At 40.8% G+C, this 26,033-nt stretch overlaps 2 protein-coding genes and 1 long non-coding RNA gene across 3 annotated transcripts in view; 2 read left to right on the top strand and 1 right to left on the bottom strand.

The window, feature by feature from the left end:
* The window catches only part of LOC6594416 (heparan-sulfate 6-O-sulfotransferase 2), a 107,088-nt gene that overhangs the window by 20,949 nt on the left and 60,106 nt on the right, over positions 1-26,033 (bottom strand). The window lies entirely within an intron of this gene.
* LOC113567263 lies at positions 354-818 on the top strand. The gene is made up of 2 exons (XM_026994529.1): positions 354-438; positions 507-818. The coding sequence occupies exons 1-2, from the start codon at positions 380-382 to the stop codon at positions 691-693; spliced, it is 246 nt and encodes an 81-aa protein (XP_026850330.1). The 5' UTR covers positions 354-379; the 3' UTR covers positions 694-818.
* LOC113567265 lies at positions 7,615-7,998 on the top strand. Its single transcript, XR_003409382.1, has 2 exons — positions 7,615-7,689; positions 7,751-7,998. It is a non-coding gene; the product is annotated as an uncharacterized LOC113567265 (long non-coding RNA).

The raw sequence follows: 26,033 nt of genomic DNA, 5'->3' as shown, positions 1-26,033 counted from the left end.
CACAGAAATATTTATTCCAGCTCTTCAGCTCGAATTTGCGCTTTAAACACATGTTGGAGGCACTAAGAGAGCTGTATATAAAGCATACGCAGCGTTGGCCAGGTAAGAATTACCCTGGCACACCTCTCTCAACGCCTGTTGCTTCCTTCACTGGGCCTGCCCCAACCCCCACCCGCATGTCATGCAACTTTCAGGTTTTTTGCTGCTGCTTGTTTTGTTGTTCTGTTCCGACTTCACACCTATTTATCGCACTCGGCACTCGGCAGACGGCACACGGCAGAGGGCGAGGCAACGGCCTCGTGTGGCTTATAAATAATACTGAAGTGGGGAAAAGCACGAACACTTGACATTCGCAATCAGTCAGCCCGCCACTAAAGACATGCTCTTGGTCACAATATTAATTGGAGTTCTCCTGGCGGCGCCAGTCCATCCGCAAACGTAATATACACACACACACAGAGACCCCATATACAATGATTACTAATTGATGGCCAATCTGTTTACAGGGATTCCGTTCAAAGAAAGCTGGGCTACAATCCCAACTATGATGTCTGGTACTTGATGCCACCGGCACAAATCCAAAATCTAACACCGACTGTCATGAAAGAATATCAGAGAACCAGAGACGACGGCGGTGTTTGCATTAAAGATAATATTTGGATCTATTGCCGGACTGGCAAACCATTAAGTTAAAAAAATCCCAAAATCCCTACGAGTGCTTTTCGCCAGCTTTTGTAATGCAATGTCAACAGCTGGAATTTCAATGGAAATAAATCTCATTTGTTTATGTGAAAAAAAAGAACATGTGGAGTGAAAAACGTGGAAAGAAATGTGATACAGGGAGGCGTGGATTTCCATTTGTGATTGATTTTCAGTGGTAACAGAAGCCCTTAAATACTACTGCACTGCAGCTTTAGCCCTGAAGATATATGGTTTTTGGTTGCGGCATCAAAATGTGTTTACCTGAAAGAAACAAAAAGAGAGAAAGAGAAAGTTAATTAGCATGATATATGGCCGACGCATACTCTTATCTCTAGAGATTGTTGATGTTTACACAAAATCTTATCATAGGGAAATATCAAACAAAGATAAAAGATATGTATCCGTGGTGAAGTGTGCCACCGTGTGGCCTCGAGGCACCAGTTTAGAACCCATTTGGGCCTGCAATGGTGTGAAATATATTTCATTTAACTAATCAAAATGTTGTGGCAGTTGACATTTCTCCTTTCAGCTGCAGTTTTCCCTTTTCAAATGACATTCCTCTGTGCATATTTTCCCCCTGATTTGCCTGCCATTTCTATGCTTTCTGTGGCGGGCGTATTAAAGCATTCCGAAACGGGAAAATTAAAGTTGCAGTAGCAGGCAGATTGGAATTATTATTATGTTTGCTTTGGCCAATGCTTGGACACTGAGAGAAGCCCAAAGAAGAGGCCACAAAGCAGAGGGGGGAGTGGAGGCAGAAGGCAGGCATTTTATTGCACTGCCGTGGGCCACAGAGAGACTGAGAGATAGATGTTCTGGCAAACGGCATATATTTGCCTGCTGCTCTGCTCAGTGGCACAGTTTTTCCTTCTCGCAATGCTCAACGGCATGCATTTATTGTTTTTTCTTTTGCCTCTGTTTTTTTTTTGTATATTTTTGTTGGTGTTGCAGCACGCAAAGGAAATGAAATATGAAATAATTTATGAATCAAGACGCTTGCCAGCGAGACAGAGAGGGAGGGGGAGGGAGGAGAAGAAAAGCAATAGCATTGTGCAGTCAAATTTATGATAAATAACCATGCTAAATAAAATATGCATATAGCTATAGAGGAATACCCGTATATATATATATATGTATGTATATTTATGTGTACATCTTTCAGGAAGTCAGTGCTGACAGCGATTTTGATTGCTCTTCCGACACGACTCCCTTGCTCGCTGTCATTGTTATGTTTTCCCGACTGCGTAAAACTTTTCCTACTTTGAGCCACAGCAAATCTGCAACATGCGGCACAAATGAAGTGCGTGGAAAATGAGACCATTGTTGCTGCTGTTGTTGTTGTTCGGTGCTTTGTGCTGCATAGAAAGCCAGTCAGAAGCGTAGACAAGTTTCCGACAGTCCCCGAAAAGCAGTTGCAGAAAACAAAACTCTCAACTGAACTCTTCGGCCAAGGATTCCAAGATATTTCGAGGCAAGAACATGCTGCTGCTACTGCTTTTGCTCCTGTTTTGTTGTTTGCTTGCTGCATGCATCGCACAAGCGTCAGCTAATATTAAGCTTGGATTTCATGGCATGCCCGAAAGTATGCAACACTTTCTGACAGCCCAACAAGTATACGCAATGTGGCACAAGCGCACACAGATTTGAACTGCATATTAATGGAGTTTATTGCCTTGACTTGATAATGGACGGGAGGACTGTGGCATTTAAAGAGAGAACGGAATTTTAAAGGTATTTGGCAGGATTTTCAGTCTAAAAGCGGGGGCAAAAACGTTGCATACTTTTGGACATATCTAGTTTTTCAGGAAATAGTCTGGTGTTAAAAAATGTTGCATACTTTTGGGCATATCCGGAAAAATTAATAATAAATATTCCATTTAAAGACCAAAACTTCCCCTAGACTGCCGCCCTAATTGGCATCAATTATTCGGCCTGTCACATCGTATCACTGCCGGTCCGTTCCCCCCCCTCGGGGCTTCCTTAAAAAGTGCACTCAACATTTCCAAATAATACGCAAAAATTTTCTTCATCAAAGTTGTTGCAAAAGTTTTTGTGCGGTGACATATCATAGCGAGCGAGCAGTGAAAAATATATAGAAAATCAAACTTATTCCCAAACTAATCGAATTGCCATTCTGTTGGTCAAAAGTTTGTTTTTTCTGGCAGGTTAGAGGGAAAACTAACGGCCAACTAAATGTCTGCAAATCAAAGCATATTTTATCGGTGGAAAATCGAATATCTTTTCAGGGGAGAGAGCAGGGGGTTTTGCCCAAAATAAATTTAATATGAAAACAAAGTGACAAAATAACCGAAGAGGCTAGTTTTAGTTGGAAAAACTGTTGCTGCATGCAGGAAAATGTTTTCGAGTATGAAAATTGTTCGTTTAAATGCAATTTCAATAGCAATCAATTTTCGCCAGTGATAGGAGGAGGGGGGGCACTTGATGCGATGCTTCATTTGCCTGGCCAAAGAAATTTTATTCCCGTCCGAGATTGTATTTGATATCGGCTTTGGTTTGAATGCATGCGAAATGGATGCTGCCCTGGCGGAAGCAGTATTTCATGTCCATTTCATGTTTAGACAACTTGCCTCATAAATATTTATGAATATTATGATGCAAAAATGCTGCTGCTGCATAATCAAAACGCTGGAGGGCAAAAGAAAACCAACCGAAGACAACAAAAGACGACAGAGGGAGAGAGAGGAAACCCAACGAACCCTGAGCGCAGTGCAATCAAATCAGCCATGATGGGGTGGCCCTTCCTCCTCCCTCCATTCGCATCCCCAGTATCCGCATCCGCATCCGCATTCGCATCTGCAGCTGAAGTGTGAAAATTATACACCGTTGACAATGAGAGGCAGCATCCTGCAGCCACTAGATCCACAGGAGACGGCATTAACTCCAGTGGATGTCATAAAAGATTCCATGTCTCGCATTTCCTTCTTACTTCAATCGCGGATGCCAGGATTGAGGCGAGCAGGAGAATGAATGGGGCTCCCTACCGCTCCCTACCCCCCCCTGGAAAGCGCACAGCTGGTCAACATCCAATCTCACAAAATATGCAAAACGATACAAAATTTATGAGCGAATAGTGGGAGCAAACTCCTGGGAAATTGGTTTTCCGTGGAAATTTGTAAGCAAAGAATGAGGTATATTGAAAAAAAGGCACGTCTTCCAGTAGTCAAATAAAATTCGAATAACCCTTTTGAGTTTTCCATTCAATTGTTTTCAACATCAATCCATTTCAATGAAAGTCTTCAGGATAGATCTTTCAGTCCTGTTCAGGCATCCAGTGATCAATGATCGATCAATATTCTACCGAAATGTAGAACATATATTGAGAAGATCATAGATTTTTAGGGCTCAGCCCTATTTGGCACCTGTTCACATTGAAATACAATTCAATTTCTGCATCTACAGATAGAATATCTTACTTAAAGAATCCCTCTGTCGATTTCAATACCATAAATATTTATTAAAATTGTGCCTTGAATCTCCCTACCATTCCGTTCTTTTGGTTTCAATTTTCAGCCATAAGGTTGCACCCATAAATAGCCACAAAATGTTGGACAATACCGAGTGGGGAAGGAATGATGGTCCACTCGGATATGTATTCCATTAACCAGGAAGCGACTTTTGTTTTGTCGCCGTCGCTGGTCCTCGCATTGAGGTATTGCCCTGTGCTTGGAGCTCTGGATCCTTGTTCCCCCAGCAGGACTCTGCTGCTGTTGTCCTCCTGTCTCCGGCCTGGCGGTTGCCATTCGTTTTGTGTACGGAAATTTACGATTTACACGTATGCCAAATGCAATGGCAACTGCAAATGGGAATTGGGGACCCAAAGATTGGGAGAACGACGTGCGGCTTGGGGACACTCAATGCCGCCGCTGCTGTTCGGCGATAATGGTTTCCATGATGTTGGTGTTGGTGTTGGTGTAACAATTGGTGGAGCAGAGGTATTGTAAAAAGATGCCGTCGCGTTGGTGCCCATAACAATGCAATGGCAAATATAGGAGAGTCGGAGAGGCGGAGAGTGAGCTCTTGTGGCAGCCACAAGTACTTATGTATATGCAACACGCTGAGAGGCTGAACAATTATTGCCAAGGCTGACACACACGCCACAACAAGGCAGCAGAAGGAGGATGGCATTGAAATTCAATTTCATTGTCGTTGGAAGCGAGAGCTCTTCTCCTCATTTTCCCTCCATCTCTTCTCTCTCTCTCTCTCTCTTTCTCTCTGTGTGTTTCTCTGTGGAGGGTTCTCACTTCTGTTTACACAATCAGCAGCAGTGTTTGCATGGCCAATGCGTTTCTCTTGTATTCTTACTGAATGGTGGCAAATCTGGGGTGAGAGCAAAGGATCTGAAGCAGCAGGAGCAGGAGCAGGAGTAAGGACTCTGCGAAAGCTGGATTTGGTGCAGCAGTGGGGATTGTAGCAGCAGCAGGAGACGACACTGGAGTCGGATCTGGCAGCAGTGGCAGAAGGCTTCGGCTTGGAATGCTGCAACTCCTGCCATCGCAGCAGATTTTTGATTTATTGAAACGCACGATGCACGATACAGGACGCAGGATTTAGGATTTAGGATTCAGGATTTAGGAATGGAAATTCGAAATTTTTGTTTTGTTAGTGTCTCTGTTGCTGTCTCTGTGGCTCTCGGGCCCTAGGGCTCTTTTGTGGCATGCAAATTTGTTCTGCCCCTTTAATCGTTGGGTAAAAGGGTATAATATCCTGTATTTCCTATTCATATATATCTTTTCAATATCTTAGGTCTCGAACCTCTGTTATCGTCTCTATCTGTTATCTATCCAACATTCTATCAACTCTCAAAGCGATAGGACACCTGTCCCCATCAGAACTGTCCCAAAAGAAGACTCCTGTGTGCCACAAGGCTTAGGATATTGCTCTTAGATTACACAGAATTATGTATGCACCACCTAATGACCGATTTCTAACCGATTTAAAGGGTATTTGCCCCTCGAATGTTTGAGAGAAGCAACAAATTCACGCATTTTCTGTCCGGAAAGTGCTCGAAAAGCAATTAAGTGAAAGGCAACAAAGTTAAACCTCACTAAAGGGAATTTAGTTTGTAAATTAAAGATAAATTCTGTCAGAAAATCAGTTTATTGTTGGCCAGAAGATTATTAGCCCTGGCCTGCATGAAAAAACAATAGGCCCAAAGCCACATTGATACACTCTGGAAAAACCTCAGGCAATGTCCGGAATCCCCCCCTTGTCCATTGGGTTTTTGGGCTTTGATTTCCATTCAATGGCAGGCAGAGCCTTGGACTTTCATTTTCCCAAATTCACATGCATGGGGTGTCATTAGGAGCCCGTTCCCGCATGCCACTAAGGTGCACAAATGGCCAACAAAAAGAGGCCAAAACGAGACAAGAAATGGTAAGAAGGGAGGAAATCCCAAAGACTAGAGGAGAATATGTAAATTTATCCCCAGGTTTTGTCTATTTTCCTGGGATGTGTTTAGCTTGCTTTTGGTTCCTTGGTTCCAGGTGGCACGATGCGCATCATGATTGTGGCACTTGTTGGGCAGCAGCGTGAAGTGCCAGCTGATGGACCGCAGAATCAATATGCATTTGAATTTCAGCACTGGAGCAGTATGTTAAGGCCGACAGACAGCCACGTACGTGACGCCACGTTTCTGTTTCTCTGTTTCTGTTTCTGTCTCTGTTTTCGGTTTCTGTCATTTATTTTGTACCCTAACGCACGCACAGATCCACAGAATATCACATTTGGGAGCAATTGCAAAAGAGGAATGTATGCAATATATATCGTATATGTTTTTCTGGAAGAGCATAGAGTATTTGAGGTTACTTTGAGCTTCAAAATGTAGCTTTTTGAAGGGGATTTTAACCCAAAGAAGACCACATTCAGAGCCATCTTTCAAGACTGTGCATTGATCATTCACAAAGATCACTTTGGTACGCAATATATATCGTATATGATTTCCTGAAAGAGCGTAGAGTATTTGAGTGTACTTTGTGCTTCAAAATATCGCTTTTTGAAGGGTGTTTTAACTCAAAGAAGCCCACATTCAGAGCCATCTTTCAAGACTATGCATTGATCATTCACAAAGATCATTTTGGTACGCCTTTTATATCGTATATTCTTCCTGGAAGAGCGTAGAGTATTTGAGTTCCAAAATGTAGCTTCTGGAAGGAAATTTTAACTCAAAGAAGCCCACATTCAGAGCCATCTTTCAAGACTGTGCATTGATCATTTATTTTCCCTTGAAATTGAAGGACATTCCATCTTCGTTGCTTCGTTGTGCCCTCCGCATGGCTCTGCTGGGATGGCCATCCAACATTTGCATAAGAAGTGACTGATGGCAGTCCGAGGGGAGACAGCCGGCACAGGTGAAAGGTGAACACACACACACACATATATCAAGGGGCAAACTTAATTATATACGAGTATACGGGCACGGTAGGAGGGAGACAAGGAAATCCCCCATGCAGCATCAGCAAGTCCCAAATCCAATAAATAAAACCAAATGAGAAAAATGCTTGCCACGTTACCGTGACGTCAATGCCACAAGAATGTGTGTGGTGTGGCGTGTGTGTGTGTGAGTAGAGCCAATGAAAAGTCATCAAAATAATAAGTTAGGGGAATACAAAAAATAAAAATAAATAGGGAAGAACTTATCGGGTAAGGGATTTCAAGTTTCTGCCGCAAACTTTATAATGAAAATCTTGTAAAAATCAATGCATTTTGCATCCTTCATTGGCTGCCCAAGTATGCATGCCTCAAGGAGTTGCATGTAAATTTTATCAACATTTTTATGCCTGGCATTGCATGCAGACTTTACCCTCACTTATCGGCGGGGGCAGAGGCAGGCTAGACAAGGCCAGGGCTTCGTGTGGGGCCGGAACAACTCTCATTCGCCATCAGTCAGCCCCACAGTCAAGACATGCACCTGGCCACAATATTAATGGGTACGCTTCTCTTTTTTGTGCCTGGCATTCCCGCGGAAAGGTAACAATTATTTACCCCTAAATACAATTAGTTTGAATTTATTTATTTATTTCATTTACAGCCATACTGGCGCGCTTAGATTGGCCTACAATCCCAGCAATGGCAGTTGGTTTTTCTTGCCCCACGGAAGACCCCAAAATGTTGGCATAAACGTACAGAAGGCCTACTTTGCGCATCAAAGTTTGGGCGGTTTTTCGGGAGTTTGCTTTTCAAATAATATTTGGTTCAATTGTCGGACAGGTTTAATGATATGGGAGAACAAATGATGAACAAATACAATTCGCAAAGTTCATTTAGGCACTTATTGCATATGACGGGTTTCACTGTACTAGGTGTATGTGGCGGGTCCATTAAAGTACCTAAAGATTCGAAAATGTATATTTCCATGCCTATTATAGATTTAACACACATTTTTTTTCCATATACGTGACAAATTTTACGTTAAGAAAAAGGGAATTGCAAATTAAGTACAGGATTCCCTGTAAAAATGAACCTATGGGTGGTTGGAGCAGCGATGGACATGCTTCTGCTTTCGTTGCCGCTTTCATGCCGTGGACACAGGCTGGGGACCGAGAGTGCAAAAACAAAATACACACAGTGTGCATAATGAGCTGTTTTGTTGTGGTTTATTGTGGGATTTTATCCCAAATTAAACATTGAGATTTAGAGGATACTTCCGCCTAGGGAAAGGTAAGAAAATATCTTAAAGAAAAGTCTTGTTGGAGAAGGAAAATACAAGATTCTTTCAGCTTTAAAAGAACATATTTTGCAGTATATTTGCTATGGTAAGAAACAAAGTCCTTTCTTCTATCTATTATACAAAAAACCTAAAGACTGTCATTGAATACTGAGCATAAATGCTGTCGAAAGACAGAAAGACAGCCTGCCTCAAAATCAACCACATACATTTCTTCGTTTCCAAGAACCTTTTGGTACACAGAATTAAATATGATGAAAAGTAATTCAAATAAAGAACATCCTTTTGATGAATGGTGGTCTGAAATTTGGACACCTAGAAACCCAAGTCCTGTGATGATTAATTAATGATAACAAATGCTGATTCTGCACACATGAATGTCCCTCAAAGGCAAACAGTTGGGCATAAATATTTCCCTTTGATGATGTCGAAATTCATTAGGGGAAAGTGGCATTCACAGTGTCTTGTCTGGTAATTAAGAGAAAGTTCATTAGTGGCAAATGCGGAATGGAATTTATAGAACTCACATTGATTATGTAAACAATGAACGGTAAATGGCCTGCAAAATATGCACAATACCCTGTAATCCTGCTTGAAGGACATGTGTTTAAGGCTTAACTTTTCCGACGAGCCCAGAGATTGCTTTCTTTGAGAAGTTTTCACCGGCAATTAGCTTGCCGCCAAAGAAGGATCTTCCATCCATCAGCAACAGGGCCACCAACCCAGACAATGCCTCCAGCGGGGGGGCCGTGGCGGTGGTGGTGGCGGCACTAAGAGATTTATATTAAAGTGAGAGTAACCCTTATCTAACAAATTGCTTTGGCACTAAGCGACGACCAAAACTAATTAAAATCCTAAACTTTTACCTGAGATAGGACCGACTATCGGGGCAAACTATTCTTATATAAAACGCCTGCCTGCCTGCCTGCCGTTCGGTTGCCATCGGAACCCTACGACAGACGGGCACAACTTTCCAACGAAGGGCTTTGCCGGCCTGGCCAATTTCGAAGCCAAGCCAAGTTTTTTCTACCATACAAAAAAGTTCTCTCTCTCGCTTTGCAATAATACCAAACAGAGAACAGAAAACAGAAAACAGCAAACTGAAAACGAAACCCAAAAACCCCAACCAAAAACCAAAGCGAAACTATGTAAAGTTTTTAATCATGACTGGGCCTGGGCCAAAATCAAAGTCTGACAGCGAGAATAAAACTCGCGACAAGCCAATTAAAATTTACCACAAGGCGGCTTACACGGCGTATGGGGTATGCGTAACAACACGCCTGCCACAAACAACGATTTAGCCAGAGACCAGCACCAGTGCCAGTGCCAGTTTCAGTTTATTAAAATTTCATTTACCACTGAAGTGGTAGGGGCAGGGGGTAGGGGGTAGGGCGCTTCGTGGCGTGGAAATTTGTTTTCGCCTCACCAAAAAGTTTGGTTCCGCATATTTATTACCGAAAGTACTTGAAGGGGGTTTACGAAGGGTATATTGGAGTTGTGGTGTGGCATGTAATAGGTTAGAAGAAGCTTTTTTCTTAAGCCCCATAAGCAATACTCTTCCTCGAGTCGATGGCGATCTGGAATTCTATAAAATCTAGAGGAATCAAAACCGAAATCAAATCTCAGGGAAGTACCGTTTGATCCTTTAAAGAGTAGAGAGAAAATGAGTAGCAGCTTTGCCAATTGCGATCCCAAGACAGAGCAAAAACGAGCGAGGGCGAATTCGCTTCCAGGAGAGCGCATTTTCTAGAGCGCTAAGCAAGAACGTGCGAATTCGCTTCCAGGCGAATTCCCAATCACAACAGGCGAGAGCAGTAAGAAGATACGTGCGAATTCGCTCCCCGGCTCCCAGGAGTGCGCAAAGCAAGAACGAGCGAAGGCGAATTATGGAGAGATCGGCGAAAGAGACGCGAGAGAGCGTCAATCCAGCTCATGATGTCATTGTACAAGGTGGCCTGCAACTCTCTTTCGGGTCTGATGTTACGCTCAGCACTAGTGAGGACGCTTTGATGCCTTGTTTGATGAGCGAGAGAGAGAGAAGAATGAAGTTTGCTGTTGTACTGAAAAGAGAGCATAATTTCATCATGATCAAGCCATCAAGGAAACGGGAATGATCAGAACCCAGACCACGAACGTCGCGACTTTCAGATTCAGTTCCTGTATATTTCTGTACTATAGCATCTATCGAAATGGACTCTTATTAAGAAACAAAGCCCCATATGGATGATAGTTAAATGGATATTCATCTTCACAGATTCTGTACCAATTTCCACCGATCTACAAGTAATGATTGGGATTTTCCATAGCCAAACAAAGATCTCTCTTCACATTTGGCATCCCTTGTCATCTGTCCTTTTGTTAGATCATTTTTCATTTCTTTAACCATTCAAAGGGCATCCAAAAATCCAAGCCCCAGATCGTTTTAAATTCTAATATATTTTGCACTGATTTTTGGAATACTTTTAAACTGGTGGGCTTGAAAATGTGTAGTTGCCGTCTAGCCAGCTGTTCAACTGTTCAAAAATTTAGTTTATTTTTACTCCCGGGCTTTCCAACTATTTGGCGTTGGCAAAGTTTTTATGGAAAAACTGAAGGAAGGTGCTTCACATTTTCCCCGTTATGTACTCGAGTCGAGGCTCTGGCAAAAAAAAAGAAAAAGTTTGTGGTGCGCTTTTGAATATCACCGCCTTGCCTGCGGTTGAATAAAGCCCATCCAGCCCTCTGGGACGCTCGTGTGGGGGGTGGGGGGACGGGGGGTGGATGGAAAACTATCCAAAAATTCAAAGTCTGTCAAATGCAGAGCAGCCCGCGATCCGTGAAAGTTGTTCGAGCTGTAACAGCCATGGAAATTATTCGAGTGAATGGAGGGAGAATTTTGTTGTTCCGCCTTTTGTTTGAAATTTTGTTGAGGAGCAAAATAAATACAACGAAAATCTGAATTGCCTTTTATGAACATTGACTTGGAATAGTTGAAGGATCCAGTGATGAAAATTAATAAATATGCTAATAAAATGAGCTGGAAACTTTTCAGCTTTTTTCCCAAAGGAAGACACAACAATTTTTGTGCAACAAATGAAGTGGAAAATCTGAACAGCAAAAAAGGGAAACCCTTTTTCATTTGTAATCCATTTTCATTAGGTTTATTTTCGGGCTGTCAATGAAATTCCTTCTTTTTTTCGTGAAGAGCTTTTGCCATTTTCAATCATCCTTTGAGGCATTTCTTATCGAGAAAATTGAAATTAAATTACGGTCTGTGTGTGTGTGTGTGTGCTGTGGTTCCATTTTCTAGACACAAAAAACTGTCTCTCTGCTGTGATGCGAATGCCTATCCACTGAAGTGTGGAGTGGAGTGTTTGTTTCGAACAAAAGACCAAACAAACAAACAAAAAAAGTAACAAAAATAAGAGCTCATATCAAATAATGCACGTTTCCGCTTCCGCTACTGGAAATGCGAGAAATATCGAGACGAAAGACGGAAGAAGGAAGAAGCAGGACGAAGGATGCAGTGGCTTTTTCAAATATTGGCTCAGCGTCTCTTTGGCCTGGCCTGGCCCGGCCCCTGCCAAGTGTTTCAGAATCAACAACTTCAGTGTAAATTGCCTTGGGGCAACATCTTTTGAGTCTGAGCAGCATTCCTTCAACTGCCACATGAGGCAGGACTCTCTCTGTCGTGTGTGTGGGTGGCATTTCCTTCATCAAGACAAACAGTAGAGACAACATTAAGAAATCAACTTTAGACGCCAACGCGCCGCGCCTTTTGTTATGCCTGTTTTTCCGTACTTTGTTTGCTGTTTTTAGTCTTTGTCCCCCTCCCAAAAAAGCCTCCCTGTTCCATAGGAAAGTAAGGGCAAAATCTACAACATAAACATAAAGTTATTATATAAATATAAAGGGGGAAGGGGGAGGAAAACTTTTGCTCCATCGAAGGAAACTTTTGCTCCGGTTTTTGCTCGTTTCGTTCCGGGTGTTATTTTCTTGTCGGTTTCTTTGGTCCGACCATGATGCAGAGGCCTTTGAATTATGCGGCAGATTAAGTCCCAAGTGCAGGCCTCCTGGAGTTTATTTACAGCCCGGAAAAAACCAAAATCTTTCAGCTGGTAATCTGCGAAAATGATGAATGGGTAGGCCAGACCGTACGAAAATTCCTGAATTGTGTTGAAGGGTTCATTAGGGGGCCAGAGAGGATAACCACTGAGATGATGAAAGGACAAGCCACGGGCTGAGAGGCTGCGTTGCTTGGAAACCAATGAAACGAAGGAAATTTTGTGGCAAAACAGTTTTTAAATCAGAAAAATCGGTTCCAGTTTATCGTAAAAAATTCTTCTATAAAAACTGAGAGATTGAAAATCTGAACGGCTCTCCTTTAAGCCCTGTTCGCTTTGGCAGGGAATTTTCCCCAGCACTGTGGAAATAGATCCACAATTCATTTTTCATCTCCAACATGCGGCACGTGTCTGGCAAAAAACTATCATTCTTTTTCGCTTAAACACAACGCTATATAGTATTCAATTTAAACAAACCAATTTGACAATGCCAAAGGGATGCTATGGGGAAACACACACACACAGATACAAAATTTATAGTTTCCAGATCCAATCCCGATGCATATGCGATTGCGGACGCACGCAGGAAGTGGGGGAGTGGCAGTGGAGTGGAGTGGGGGGGGCGGCAAAGCAACGCAACCGCAGCGAAAACAAAAAGCATAAAAACCAAAAAAGAGGGGAGATAGTTTTCGGAGAGCCGAAGATTTAGATACTCTTGAATATTCATTGTTTTTGTGGTAGATACATATATGATATAGGGGTGGAAATTGTATCTGTTTTTTTTAAATTAAAATAAATAAATTTTTTAAATTAAATAATTAAAATAAAGAAAATTAAAAAATAAATTAAATTCTATCCATTTTTTAAATCAAAATAAATAAATAAAATTAAAAAAATTGAATCCATTTTTTAAATTAAAATTAATAAAGTAAAAAATAAGTATTTTAATTAAAAAATTAAAATAAATAAAATGGCATGGACAAAAAAAATTGAATACTGTTTTTAAATAAATAAAAGAAAAAATAAAAAATTTAGTTAGTTAAAAAAAATTAAATAAAAATAAAATTAAAGAAAAATTAAAAATATAGTAATTTTTAAATATAATATTTAGTAGAAGAATATACACTTTTAGAGGGTGGTTCTAATAACGATATCATAAAAAATGGATAGGATTGTCTAAGGAAACAAAATATATGTTCCCCTAAAGATTTCTATATCAATCGAAAGCTGTTATAATTGAATCCTTATGATATAAGCTTAGTAATGCAATCCGATAAGAAATTTCCAAGCCTAATTTCAGTCACTAAAATATCTTCCAAAACTAAGACACACAAAGACGGAGCTTTTCAATATCTACTCCGCTTTTCATGAGCTCCAGGAATATAGTACTTCTACAAATTGTTATAGGTATAATCCCTTTTGCTTTGCTGCAGTGCAAATCCCCTACCAAAACGATAATACCCATCCATTGGGAAAGGTGTCTGGTGTCTGGCCAAATGCCGACAGTGCTAGACAAAAGCGTGGCATGGCTAAAGCCATTACTCATACGTCATGTGGCACCAGCAAAGGGGAATTCTCGCAATGAAAATACGCAAAAATACAAAATTCATAAAAAGCAAACAAAAGCGCTTGAGGGGTGCTAAAACCAACAACTAGACGAGTACTACAAATATTCTCGTATTGTATATACCTAGACATATTCGAGTATCTGTTCCGCCATATCTGTGTGTGTGTGTGTGTTGTGGCAAGTGGATCAGCGGGCGTGTGGCTGCCACACATCGTTCAATCCTCTCACTGGTGGGATTTGTGGTTTTCGTGCTGGGGTTTTCCTTTACGGTTTCTTCTTTTCGGGTTTTCTTTTCCTTTTCCTATGGCGTGGCATTATTTCTATTCCCCAATTACACGTTGCCCGGACAACTTCTTGATTTTTGCTCCTCTCTAAAGCTCCTGGGAGAGAGTCCTCCCCCCACTCTTTGGCAGTGCATTATTTAAGCTGTGGGCGTGAGGGCGTGCGGGTTTGGGGGCTGTGCTTACATCTAACTTGCGTTTAACCACAAATTGAATTATCCAACAATTTACAACTGCGTGCTGTGCTCCCTCTCCCTCTCTTTGCCCTGTGCCAAACGACCCTGAACCGCACACTCCTTGGAGACCCGCCTACTTTTTGCCCCTTTTATAAACATCGTCATCTGCGGCAGGGGCTCGGGGTATACAAAAACCATTGCAACAAAACCATTCAATTCAACACGTTTACAACTCAAGAGCGAACTTCTTTGGGGTTAAGGATGCAGAAAACACACCAAGGTGGTCTGCACTTTAAATCAAAAAATGCGATTTCAAGGATCTCAGAGACTATAAGAGGCAGAGCAACCAAATTTGGTATCCACACTCCTGTGATATCGGACCATTTTGTGTCCGTATAATTCACAATTTCGTTCCATTTCTTTTTTTTTAAATTTTATTTTGTTTCATTTTAAGCAAAAACAATACAAATCAAAAATAATAATTATACAATAAGAATCCAAAATACTAATTATTCAATAAAAATCAAGAATAACAATTATTCAATAAAAATCAAGAATAATAATTATTCAATAAAAATCAAGAATAAAATTTAAAAATAATAATTATTTAACAATAAAAATCAAAACTAATCATTATTTAATAAAAATCAAAAATAATAATTATATAATGTATAAAAATTATTATTTTTTTTTTATATTTTTTATTTATTTTTTTTATTTTTTATTTATTATTTTTTATTTTTTTATTTTTATATTATTTTATTTATTAAATGTAGAGCCTCCGCAGCAGCTGACAACGTTTCCCCTCGTTTGTTACTAAAAATCTATTAAGTTCGATATTAATTCCTTATAAAAATTGGAAAAATTTTCATTTAAAGGTTAGAAGATTCCTCTGTCTGTTCCCTAAAAAAGTCTTACCAAAACTATACGATCCTCTCCACAAAGGATACCGAAACACTTGCCTGTGTTTAAACCAGTTTTTTGTTTTCAAAAATACCATTTATATTTAATTTTCTTCCAAGTTACAAACCTGTAATGAAAAAAAGAGATAAAATAAACGGTTATTCACATGTAAATCAAATATTCATGGGTTAAATCGTGACAGACGTACATTATTCCCATAAGAAACCCCCAAAAGATGATCAATCAAAGCCCCAAACATATGTCACCGAATAAACCCAATAAAAAATGGAGCAAAAAATACCGTGTGGATAGCGTTTTAGGCATTTACAGCACGTATTGCTACCGAAATCAGCAAAGTAAATAAATAAAATATTTATATGTGTAAGAAGAGCACCCCTGCCCCTCTGGTGGGGACATCTAAGCGACGGAACTGTGAGAGAAACGTTTCCTAAATGATTCCTTCCTGGAGGACCCCCTGTCCCTGTCCCTGTCCATCCATCCATCCGTCCGCCTCCTACGTCACGATTCCACCTAATTGCCAAGTATTCATCACACGTGCGTCCATGCGAGCAAACGTGACGGATGCCGCCTGGCCGGGAGGATTCGAAGGATTTTAATCAAAATGCTTGACGGGAAACAAGGAAAAGCGAGACGTTATCTCGCATTCTCGCATCGATTTGGGGCCACTTTTGTTAATGTTTTATGATGGGCTTAAGCAACATTTGTCGCAAGTTTTTTTCTGTTTTTTCCTGTGTGCGCTTTAAACTTTTCCCCACGAAGAAAACCGAAAAGAAAATGCTGCTTATAATTCCCTGTCGCAATCGTAATGCGTTTTTCCTGTTCAATGTTCGGGAAAAACAGACAAAGTAAAAGGAAAGGCAAAAACTGTGGCAGACAAGTGGAGTGGAAATATTTTTTGGCCCAGGAAAGCAGGAGCAAAAGATCCTGCTCCTGCCAGCATTTAGATAAGTTGGCAAAGGAAGAGCTTGAGTTATGGTATCTCTGACCTGGGATGATATCCCTGGCAAACTCTTCTTTCAATATTTCATAGGTAAGACCTCGAAGAGTAATATATGCCAAGGCATAGGCTATATATTTGCCACATTATCGGATAAGCTATAAGCGAGGAAAATTGCCAGCTCTCCCTTTGAGCTCTCCTTGATTTTTAAAAGATAATCCCCGCCTCCGTGTGTGTGTGTGGCACTTTGGCTCATTTGATTCACTAAGCGGTTTATCTCGGAGAACGGAGAAAATGAGATGATGTACAGCCAAAAGTGCAAACATTGAGCGTCGCACTAAATCCATTTTTGCCCAACCCTGTTTACGCTGCGTATGAGTAACAAATCAACAGAGCGCAGAGCAGGGCCATCGGAGGACACACATCTAGAGCATAGAGGATCCCCACCAGGGGCCAGAGACAGAGTGCAACCACAAGCAAAATGCCTGATTGGCAACATAAATCAGAGAGGACAGGTAACGCCACAGTCACCGCTACAGCCGCAGCGCCATGCCATGCCGTGCCACGCCACGACACGCCAGCTGCTCTGCCACTCGACTGACAGACAGCCCACCGACAGTTGCAGTGGCCGCAAAATGGAGCCCATCCTGTGCCCCAAAAAAAGCAAACATGTAAGGATGATACACAAGGCGTTTGAAGACTAGAGAGTACCCTGTGCCAGGGAGGGTCCAGGGACTGGAAGAAGATAAATAATTTATGATTTAGGATATAATATTTATACATTTGGGGTTTTTTAAGGTGGATTGAAAATTGGTTTGGCCTCCAAGCCTCTGTCTAAAGGTCCTGCCTCTCCCCTTGTCCCATATACCCCTCGAAACCCTTTGGGCAGAGGGTACTCTTATGAAAAAAGGACAAGCCCATGATGCAGAGATGCCAAGGCACACCTCACACATGGCAGAGCACCGAACGGCGGCCTGGCATAATGAACGCAACTTCGTGACGCGCTTTTTGGTGGCATGTTGCAGCTGCAACAGCAGCTCCTGGCTCTCTCTCTCTCTCTCTCTTCACACACAAACACTGAATGACTTCGTTAGCGGCACACAGGGGGGGCAGGAGGAACTGTCAAACTTATGCAAAACAGGGACGCACAGAGAGAGGGAGAGATAGAGAGGGAGACAGATGACAAAGTGTGCCGACAGATAGTGGTATGGGTGTGGGGCCAGGGCGTACGAAGGAGTATGCCCTGCAATCCGTGAGAGTTCAATTGAGCAGCAAATTGTCACGGCAAATGTTAAAAAAAGTATATATGTATCTGCGTATCTGCAGATAGAGGCAGGGTGGTAGAGGGGGGTGGTCTATGAACCGACAAAATTGTTAGCACAAATAAATGGCGGCGACTGCAGAAAGTCAAACGTTGCAACGTGAAAACGTTTCAAATTTATTGCTTTCCCCACCACCCCCCCTCCACGACCGGTGTTTGCATGCACTAAAAGTACCCCCCCCCCCCCATCCCTATCTGTCTTTCTCTCTTTCGGAGGTTTATGCGGCAGATATGTTCGTGACGTCATTTATGGGTGGAAAGTGTATGGCGTGTGGTAGGGAGAGTCCCTACCTTTTGAAGGATTTTTCAGATGTTCATTAGATATGGTAGGATTATAAATTAGGGATAGCCGAGGCAGGGATCGATTTATATTTATTTAGATTTATATTTATTTTGTATTTATTAGTTTTTGATTTTTTTCGATAGATATATCGTAAGAATATCTAGAATAATTTATATATTATAGATACCAGATACAGAAATCCGGCTATTATTTTTTTAGATTATTTATTTGGATTTATTTTTATTAGATTTTAATTTGTCTCGCAAGATACATCCTAAGAATATCTACCAGATACCAGATAGAGGAATCTGGTTATTATTTTTTTAGATTATTTATTTGGATTTATATTAATTAGATTTTCATTTGACTCAAAGGCTATATCCTATGAATATATCTGATATTCTTAAACCTTTACAGATCCCTGCATTCAATTCCCCTAAAACAAAAAGGTTACCACAATTATCCTCATGAGTTCTACCCAACAGGGACATAGTTCACCCAGAAAATGCCTAGGAATACTCTCAAAGGCTGAGTACTACTAAATACTCTTGTAATACTCAAAATCCCAAGACCCACAGCTAGTTATTTCCGTAAATCTCACCTCAATCGGGCTGAAAAAGCAATCTCCCCATCGAAAACCTTTACAAATACAACCTCTTTGTCTTAGTTTTCTTCCAGCTAGTGATTTTGTAGTACTTTTTCTGCCAGTTAGTGACATGTTTTCAAGGATTTCTTTTGGGCGAAGGAATCAAACGAAAGTAAAGAATGGCAAAAGGAACTTCTTTGAAGTGTACAGTCGTTGAAAATTCCTTTTTCGCTTGAAATGTTATCCGAAAGAGTACACAAACTGCTGGCGCAGGTCCTTTTGCAGGAAAGCCACCTGATTTTGCCTTTTGCTTTTTGCCTTTTGCTTTTTGCACTCTCGTCTGTTCGATTACCCAATTCCTCGATTGGCGATTCCGTTCGTACACCTTTTTTGGGCCGCATTCTGTGAACTGATTTGCATTCTGCTGTCGGCTGTCGGGCTGTCGGGCTGTCGGATGTTGTTTTTTCCCCCAAAGGAACGAAAGGGGGGCCTGTAGCCTTTCTAACGAATTTGCTCTGCCTGATGCTGTCTGGCAAATTGAGTTCCTTCGAAAACTTACACATTCGCCAGATGTATTTGCTTTAGTTTTTAGCTTAAGTTTCTATTTATTTATGGGCCCAGGGCGCCCCGCAGGATTTAGTGCTTGTTTGAGGAGTGATTTTGGGTGTGCAAATTAAAATGCAGCTCCCCGTCTCCCGTCTCCCCCCTCCTATTTGGGTTAAACAAAGTCTGGTCGGAAAATAAAATGAAAATTTCCCCAAGTGTTCGCATTGGCAAGGATTTGGCATGCCCCAAATGGTGTGGCATTCTCTGGAGTACTTGTGTGGTTCAACAATTAAAACGAAAGAGTGTTCCCCCCACCCCCCCCCTCTCGGAAGGGGTATGGAAATGGGTTGTTTGCTCTCTGGTTTTTCCTGGGGGTTTGTCGGTACGTGTGTGCCTGTTCCTCCTCCTCTTTTTTTTTTTTGGTTTGGAATGTCTGTGAGACAGTGAAACGCAGCTGTGCGTCAACTACATTCCTGACAGGCCTCCCCCCCCGCCCCACATCCTCCAGCAAGGCCCAAAGGGAATTAGAAATATTTAGAGCGCACAGAAAACCCATTCGCATTCGCATTCCCCTTCCCCTTCCCCCTTTTCCATCAGCAATTTATATAATGCAAACCACAAGTCGTTGTGGGAGCCCCAGGAAGAAGAAGAAGATGATGATGGAGCTGGCAATCATTCTAATCGATGGGTTGCACCTCTGCAAGGAGACTGCAAGGAGGCTGAGACGTTATGGCAATCATATTAATCGTTTGATGAATATTTAAACTGATTACTTTTGGGGGTGCCCAAAGAGACGGAAATCATAGCTTTTAATCAACTTAAGACCCCTCCTCCAGACAGGAAAAGGTTACCTCGAAAGTACCCATCCCTCCCCCATAAAAATCAATCAAATGAGCATATCTATCCATATCCTTGACCTTTTTTTCGAGGGGGTACTTGAAACTTTCTCTATTTCTCTATTAAAATGTGGAATCCCCCACCCAGAGAGTAAATATGCTTGAGAAAAAGCCATCTTTCGGGGTGATAAGGATATTCAATATGCTCTCGGGATAAAGCCCAAGGAATACTATAAAATTTGCCTGATAATCCAATAAAGTCAACGACAAGCATGAAGTGCCACAGCCACTGCCACTTGAGTAACAACTTCATTGATACGCACAAGAGCCGCCAAGCCACAGGAAGGGGGGGGGGGCAGCATGGACACACACGACAGGGAGTAGCGGTGGCAACGCTTATGACAAAACCAGATGGAAGTTAAACCGCATTTATGTATAAGGCGTGCCTCCGTCCTCCAAGCGGCAGTGCCCGTCTCTGGGAGAGGGAGGAGGGAGTAGTCCTGGCAGCAGGAGGAGTAGTCCTGGGAGTCGGGAGTCTCCTCTCAATGTCTGTCTTGTTGACATTAGATTGTGTTTAAAGTGGTTACGCATACACACTAACTAACACACACGCCCCTTGCCGGATGCCACATGCCGCATGGCGCATGCCACATGCATATACACGTACATATGTATATGTATTGCCTCTAAAATTGTCAACTTATATATATTTATGCAATGTCGGTGTTGCCTCTTGCCGCTTCGGGGATCATATGCCACATTGTCGCATACTTTGTGGCCGGGGTGTGAGTGTGCGTGTGCGAGTGTGCGTGTGTGTGTGCCTTTGACAATTGTTTGCTAATGTCCTTGAGCCTCCTCTGTTTGATAGGAAACGGAAGTCAGAACGGATATGGGTGGTTCCAGCGGATGTCTAAATGACATTTACTCAATTTGCGCGCAATTGATTTTTTTCTTTTTCTTTTGCACACAACAAAAAAGTTACAACAAGAACCTAAGAAATAAAATAAATACGTGACTTTTTGGGGTTATCAAAATATATAAATTGAGCAGCGAAAGCAGCGAACGGTGGAAGTAATCGTAAAAAAAAAGGAAACAGGAATGTAAATGCCTGAAGGCTTAGATACCCTGAAAAGCCTAGGAGTCACTGCCTGAAGGCATAGGTACCCTTTAAGACCGAGGATTTACACAAAGTTGAAGTATATCTGTATACATCCTGGTATATATGATATAGTCAGCCAATTTGGGTACAATTCGACGGATAAAGAGGTGATTTTTGAGTGTTTGTTTCCACTGGGCGGATAAAGTGGTGTTTGTTTTGGTTAAAATCTCTCTTAAAATCTGAAAAGTGTTACCAGATAGATTAAATGTTTGGGAGATCACAGTTAGAAGATTATATGTGAGAGTGAAACGAAGTTATGACTGGGATGTAATTTGATAACTTTATTTCTCCGTACACGACTTCCTTTGACTTTTATGATTAGAAATATCCAAGAATTAGGAATATCGAGAATCGATCTCCATCCTTTTCTTAGTGGCCATATATTCGGTATTTTTCTAGTGTGGCCTTTCATTTATGGATTGTAAATATAAACTAGGGATGAAGTATTGACTGAGAGGGGTTATCCTACCATATATAGATCGAATTTTCTTTGATTCATTTTAAGAAACAAAGAAAAAACAATGGGCCCAGAAAATCTTCTTATTCGCAACTAAAGGATATAGTATTTATCCGATTCTAGTGCTTCCCATGAGCCATAAGAAGCATCAGTTTTAGTTTTAGCTAAATATATTTTCAATCAAGGGAAAAGATTCTTAAAATTGTAGAAAATATCACTTAGATTTGTATTTTCTTAATAATTAATAAATATAATTAAAAAAAAAAAAAAATAAATATAAATTAATAAATATAAAATATAATATAATATAAATTAAATAATAAATGAAAATAATACAAAACAGCAGCTTTATCTATTTTTTCTTAAGAAGTAAAAAATAAAAGATATAAATAATAGAAAAGAAAAGCTGTATTTGTATTTTCTTTAAAATTAATAAATATGATTACAAGAAATATAATCAATAAACAGATACAAACCCCAAAAAAAGGGTTATTTTCCACCCTAAAAATCAGAAATCATTCAAAAATCCGCATACCCTTACTAAGAGTAGGACATAAAAAGGGCAAACCCCATTGAACCCCCCCCTAATTGCCTGCCCGGCTTTCCCTTTTTCCCACCCCACGCTGCATGGACTATTCACAATTTTTCCAGGCTCTCTGGGTTTTTCTATCCCGCAATATGTTGGCACTGGGCGCAGGAGTGGGGGCGGCTGGAATTAGGAGAGTGGGTGTGGCAAATGGGAAAGTGTGGGATGTGGTGGTTGCTTGGCTTGGGTTTGGAAGGCAGCCGAACGGCTGATTATAGTCGATATAATCGCACATTATTGACACATTATTCTAGTGCCACTTGCCCCCAAACACTTGAGTGGCACAAGGAAAGTTAAGACTCCCACTTACACTCCTTTTTAGCCGCTCTTTGCTCTCCTTCTCCTTCTCTTTCCCTTTTTCATTTAGTTCATTTCTCTTGTATTCCTTTTTTTCTGCCCTTTTTTTCTTTTATTTATTTTCCATTGTCCTTTTTTTGTGGCATTTTCCTTTTATTAAATATTTTAATTCCATTTTGAAAATGATTTATGGTAAATATTTGATCAGACATATGTTTTACAGCCGCTGCTCATTAATTATAATTATGGAAAAGGTGTAAAAATATGTTTTCAAAGGGTATACTGGGCATGCAAGGCGGTTTGCAAGGGGTAATAATAGAGAAAATGAAACACAGAAAATGCCAAAGATGATATTTTTCCAGGGTATCTTTCCCCAAACAAAAAAATTCCATATTTTTTTTATATCTTTTACATTTTGTAATTAATTAAATGAATTGCACTTTTCGATGGCCTGTTAAATAATGTGATGTGGCAATTAATGTGCCATAAATCAATTGCTGGAACGTGTTAATTAATGTGTCGCTTTTGAAATGCAAAAAAGGAAGAAGAAAAATATTCCAAAAATATTAATAAATGATGGTGAATGGTATAAAATGTCTTTGCTGCTGTTGGCCCCCAAAAAAGCAAAAGAAATTGAGTTTTTATCGGAAAAAACTAGGCTTCTGGGGGCCTTCTGGAGTGCTAGAATCGATGTTCGATTCAATGAACAAGAAAAACGTAATCAATACACAAACAGACATGCATATAAGTACACACACGTATGCAGCATAAACTGCCAGTCTTGGCCAGGGGGCGGGACACCCCCCCTGGATACCCCCTACGTGACCCAGTTGGCAGGCACCACAGCAGAGGAGATGTTCCTCCATTTAGGAAAAACTATTTACGAGTACGTATGCAAAATAGCCATAAAGTATCAAAATTTTTCAAACACTTTTATTTTTTGGGGATCTGCTGCATACGTAAATAACCCAATAACAGGGGGTGGAGGGGAGGGAGAGGGGAAACGATAACCAACCAAACGAAACGAAACGAAACGAAACGTAATGAAATTGAAATTGAGAAAGCTCCTGGCTTGACCTCTGACCCAAGCAATTTTCCAAGGCACCAGCAGCAGCACATAAATCCATAATCGTATGGAATGGCAGGGCAGCCATAAAAAAATCAACAGAAGGGAAAGTATTTGGGTTTTTTTTTTCAATTTAGAGAAAATCGAAACTGTTTATACCCTCTGGGAATTCCAGAAGATTTTCTATAATTTTATACTTAGAAATTTTTATATTTTCTTGAGATTTAGGAAGGCGTACTTCTTTCTCTTAAAAGTCAAACCATTTTCCATAGGATATTTGCTATAAATTTTGTGGATTTTCATTAAATGAATCACCAAACATAAATCAAGAAACACCACTAATATTTTTCAGATTTAACCTATTTTTCTTTAACTAAACAACTCATAATTGTATACCCTATAAAGTCGCCTAAGACCCATACTTCGATGCTCTTGAGAGCTCCATAAATCAGAGGCACAGCTCATGATATTGATTAGCCCTGGCCAAAAAGGTACACGTATTGGAAATGCTTTATTTCAAATGCCAGACCCTCAATAAAAATCACTTTGTCAGACCCACATAAAAAACGCTGACCTTTCCAAAATATTCCCACTTTTTATTGGCATTTATGGGTAATATTCGTTTGAGCTTTTTGCCAAACTTTACACTCAATTACACACAGGCCCAAAGGAGATCTAAAGATAAGTTTTACGAGCTTTCAATACTTTGACATAATTTTTTGGGACACAGCCTCTGGAGTTCCTCTGTCTAGTTCCTACCATAGAAAATATGAATATTTAAATTTTTATTGCTTGTGCATTTAATTGCTTTTAGTTTTAATTGCTGCCAATCTGCCTTTTTGGGGATTTCCTACTCCTAGTGTGTGTGTGAGTGGATTATGTGTGGCAGTGGTAGTGGCATCCTTTCAAAGGATCATTTTAATGGAATTATATGAGCCCTTGGGGGGCAAAAGGAGCTTTTAAGTGGAAAATCTTCCAACATAATTGACTGCCTTTTGGGAAATTACAAAGTAATTGAAGTTTTCCCTGCGTTTTAGAGAACTTTATTCCATGTTTAATAATTCAGTGTGGAAGTGGAGGCAGGACACCCCCTTTAATCTACTTTACAGGCTTCAATTGTCACTTGTTTTCGGGCATTATCCTTGCCAGAGATCAAGTCTCCCTGTGAGCCCCATTTCAGATGCAAATCCTCGACTTATTTGTTATATTAAAAACCTTTTTCAGCGCTTTCTCTCTTTACATAAATCAAGCCAAAAAAACATTAAATTATGCACACAAAATGGCAGACAAATCCCCGGGACAAAAGGATGCCACGTTAGCGTAAGCGAAAAGCAGGATCCAGGACTCAGTACTCAGGACTCGGGACGGAGAGAAAAAGAGCGCACAATTATGTGTTTAATGCATAAATCAAAAACTCATTTAAAATGAAATCATGGGGCATTCAACAAATCACAACACAGAAAGCAATTATATGACGAACAGAGCGGAGCAAAACATTCTAAAAGGATATACAAAAAAAAGGATATACATATTAAAAAGAAAATAAATTGAAAGCCTGGAGACCGTGGGAGACCGGGCAGGGGCAGGGGCAGGGGCAGGGAGAGAGCAGCTATTAAAAGTAATGCAACAAACAACACAGACACATCATAATTTATAAAAGGGGGAGTGGAAGATGATTCCCAGGCAGGCATATTACAAGTCCTGTCCCTGTCCCCGCCCCTGTCCTACAGGACTCCCGTCAGCATGTCAACTGTCGTCGTCGTCGTTGGGTGATGTGGCTGGGCTGCCACACATGAATGTCAGACACTTCAATGGCACCTCCGACGGGCGAAGGCAACGACAAAAGCCAGCCCCAGCGCCAGTTGCAGTTCCAGTGGCAGGAAGTGAATGGAGCACTCGACAATGCAGGCAACTTCAACGTCTGGCGACTGGAGAGGGTGCGTGCCACTGCTGCTCCCCCTCATGATGCTGACGATGATGATGATGATGATGATGGGAGAGTTGGGGCATAGGCATATGGGGCTGTGGGCAAGATGTGGGCTGGGCTTCTATCACCAATTTTCGCCAGGCAAAAGTGCTTATATTTACGATACGTTTTATGCCGATGGTAAAATTACCCATTCACACTGGACGCCTGGATTTTTTACAACAAAAATCATTTAAACTTTTTTTGTTGCCGCTGAATTTTTGTTTAATTACTTAAAAGATTACTACACGTTTATAACCGATGGTAAATAGTGCCATTCGCATTATTCGCATCGATTGTTCGACTTTTTTTGTATCACAAATTTTTTGCAAATTTACGAAAGTTCTGACAGAAAACATTCATCACCGATGTTAAATTTTGCCATTCACACTTTTTGCATCGGTTTTTGCGCACAAATACAGTATTCGCATCGGTTTGAAAACATAAAAACAACCTATATGTTTTGTGTCACAAAATACTCTGCGAATTAACTAAAATACTGACACGAAACATATTTCACCGGTCTTAAATTTTGCCATTCACATATTTCGCATCGGTTTTTACACACAAATCCAGTTGTAAAGCACAAACCGACAAAATGAATAGCAAGAAACGT

This window comes from Drosophila persimilis, unplaced genomic scaffold, assembly GCF_003286085.1.
Source record: "Drosophila persimilis strain 14011-0111.01,24,50 unplaced genomic scaffold, DperRS2 tig00003933-arrow-pilon, whole genome shotgun sequence".
Taxonomy (NCBI): domain Eukaryota; kingdom Metazoa; phylum Arthropoda; class Insecta; order Diptera; family Drosophilidae; genus Drosophila; species Drosophila persimilis.
The sequence above is the reverse complement of the archived record's forward strand: the minus strand, read 5'-3'. Positions and strand labels throughout refer to the sequence as shown.

Bases quoted from the DNA above. Each gene is read 5' to 3' on its own strand.
- LOC113567263 (XM_026994529.1), top strand. From the start codon at position 380: ATGCTCTTGGTCACAATATTAATTGGAGTTCTCCTGGCGGCGCCAGTC. The intron at 439-506 runs GTAATATACACA...ATCTGTTTACAG, and splicing joins GCGCCAGTCCATCCGCAAAC to GGATTCCGTTCAAAGAAAGC.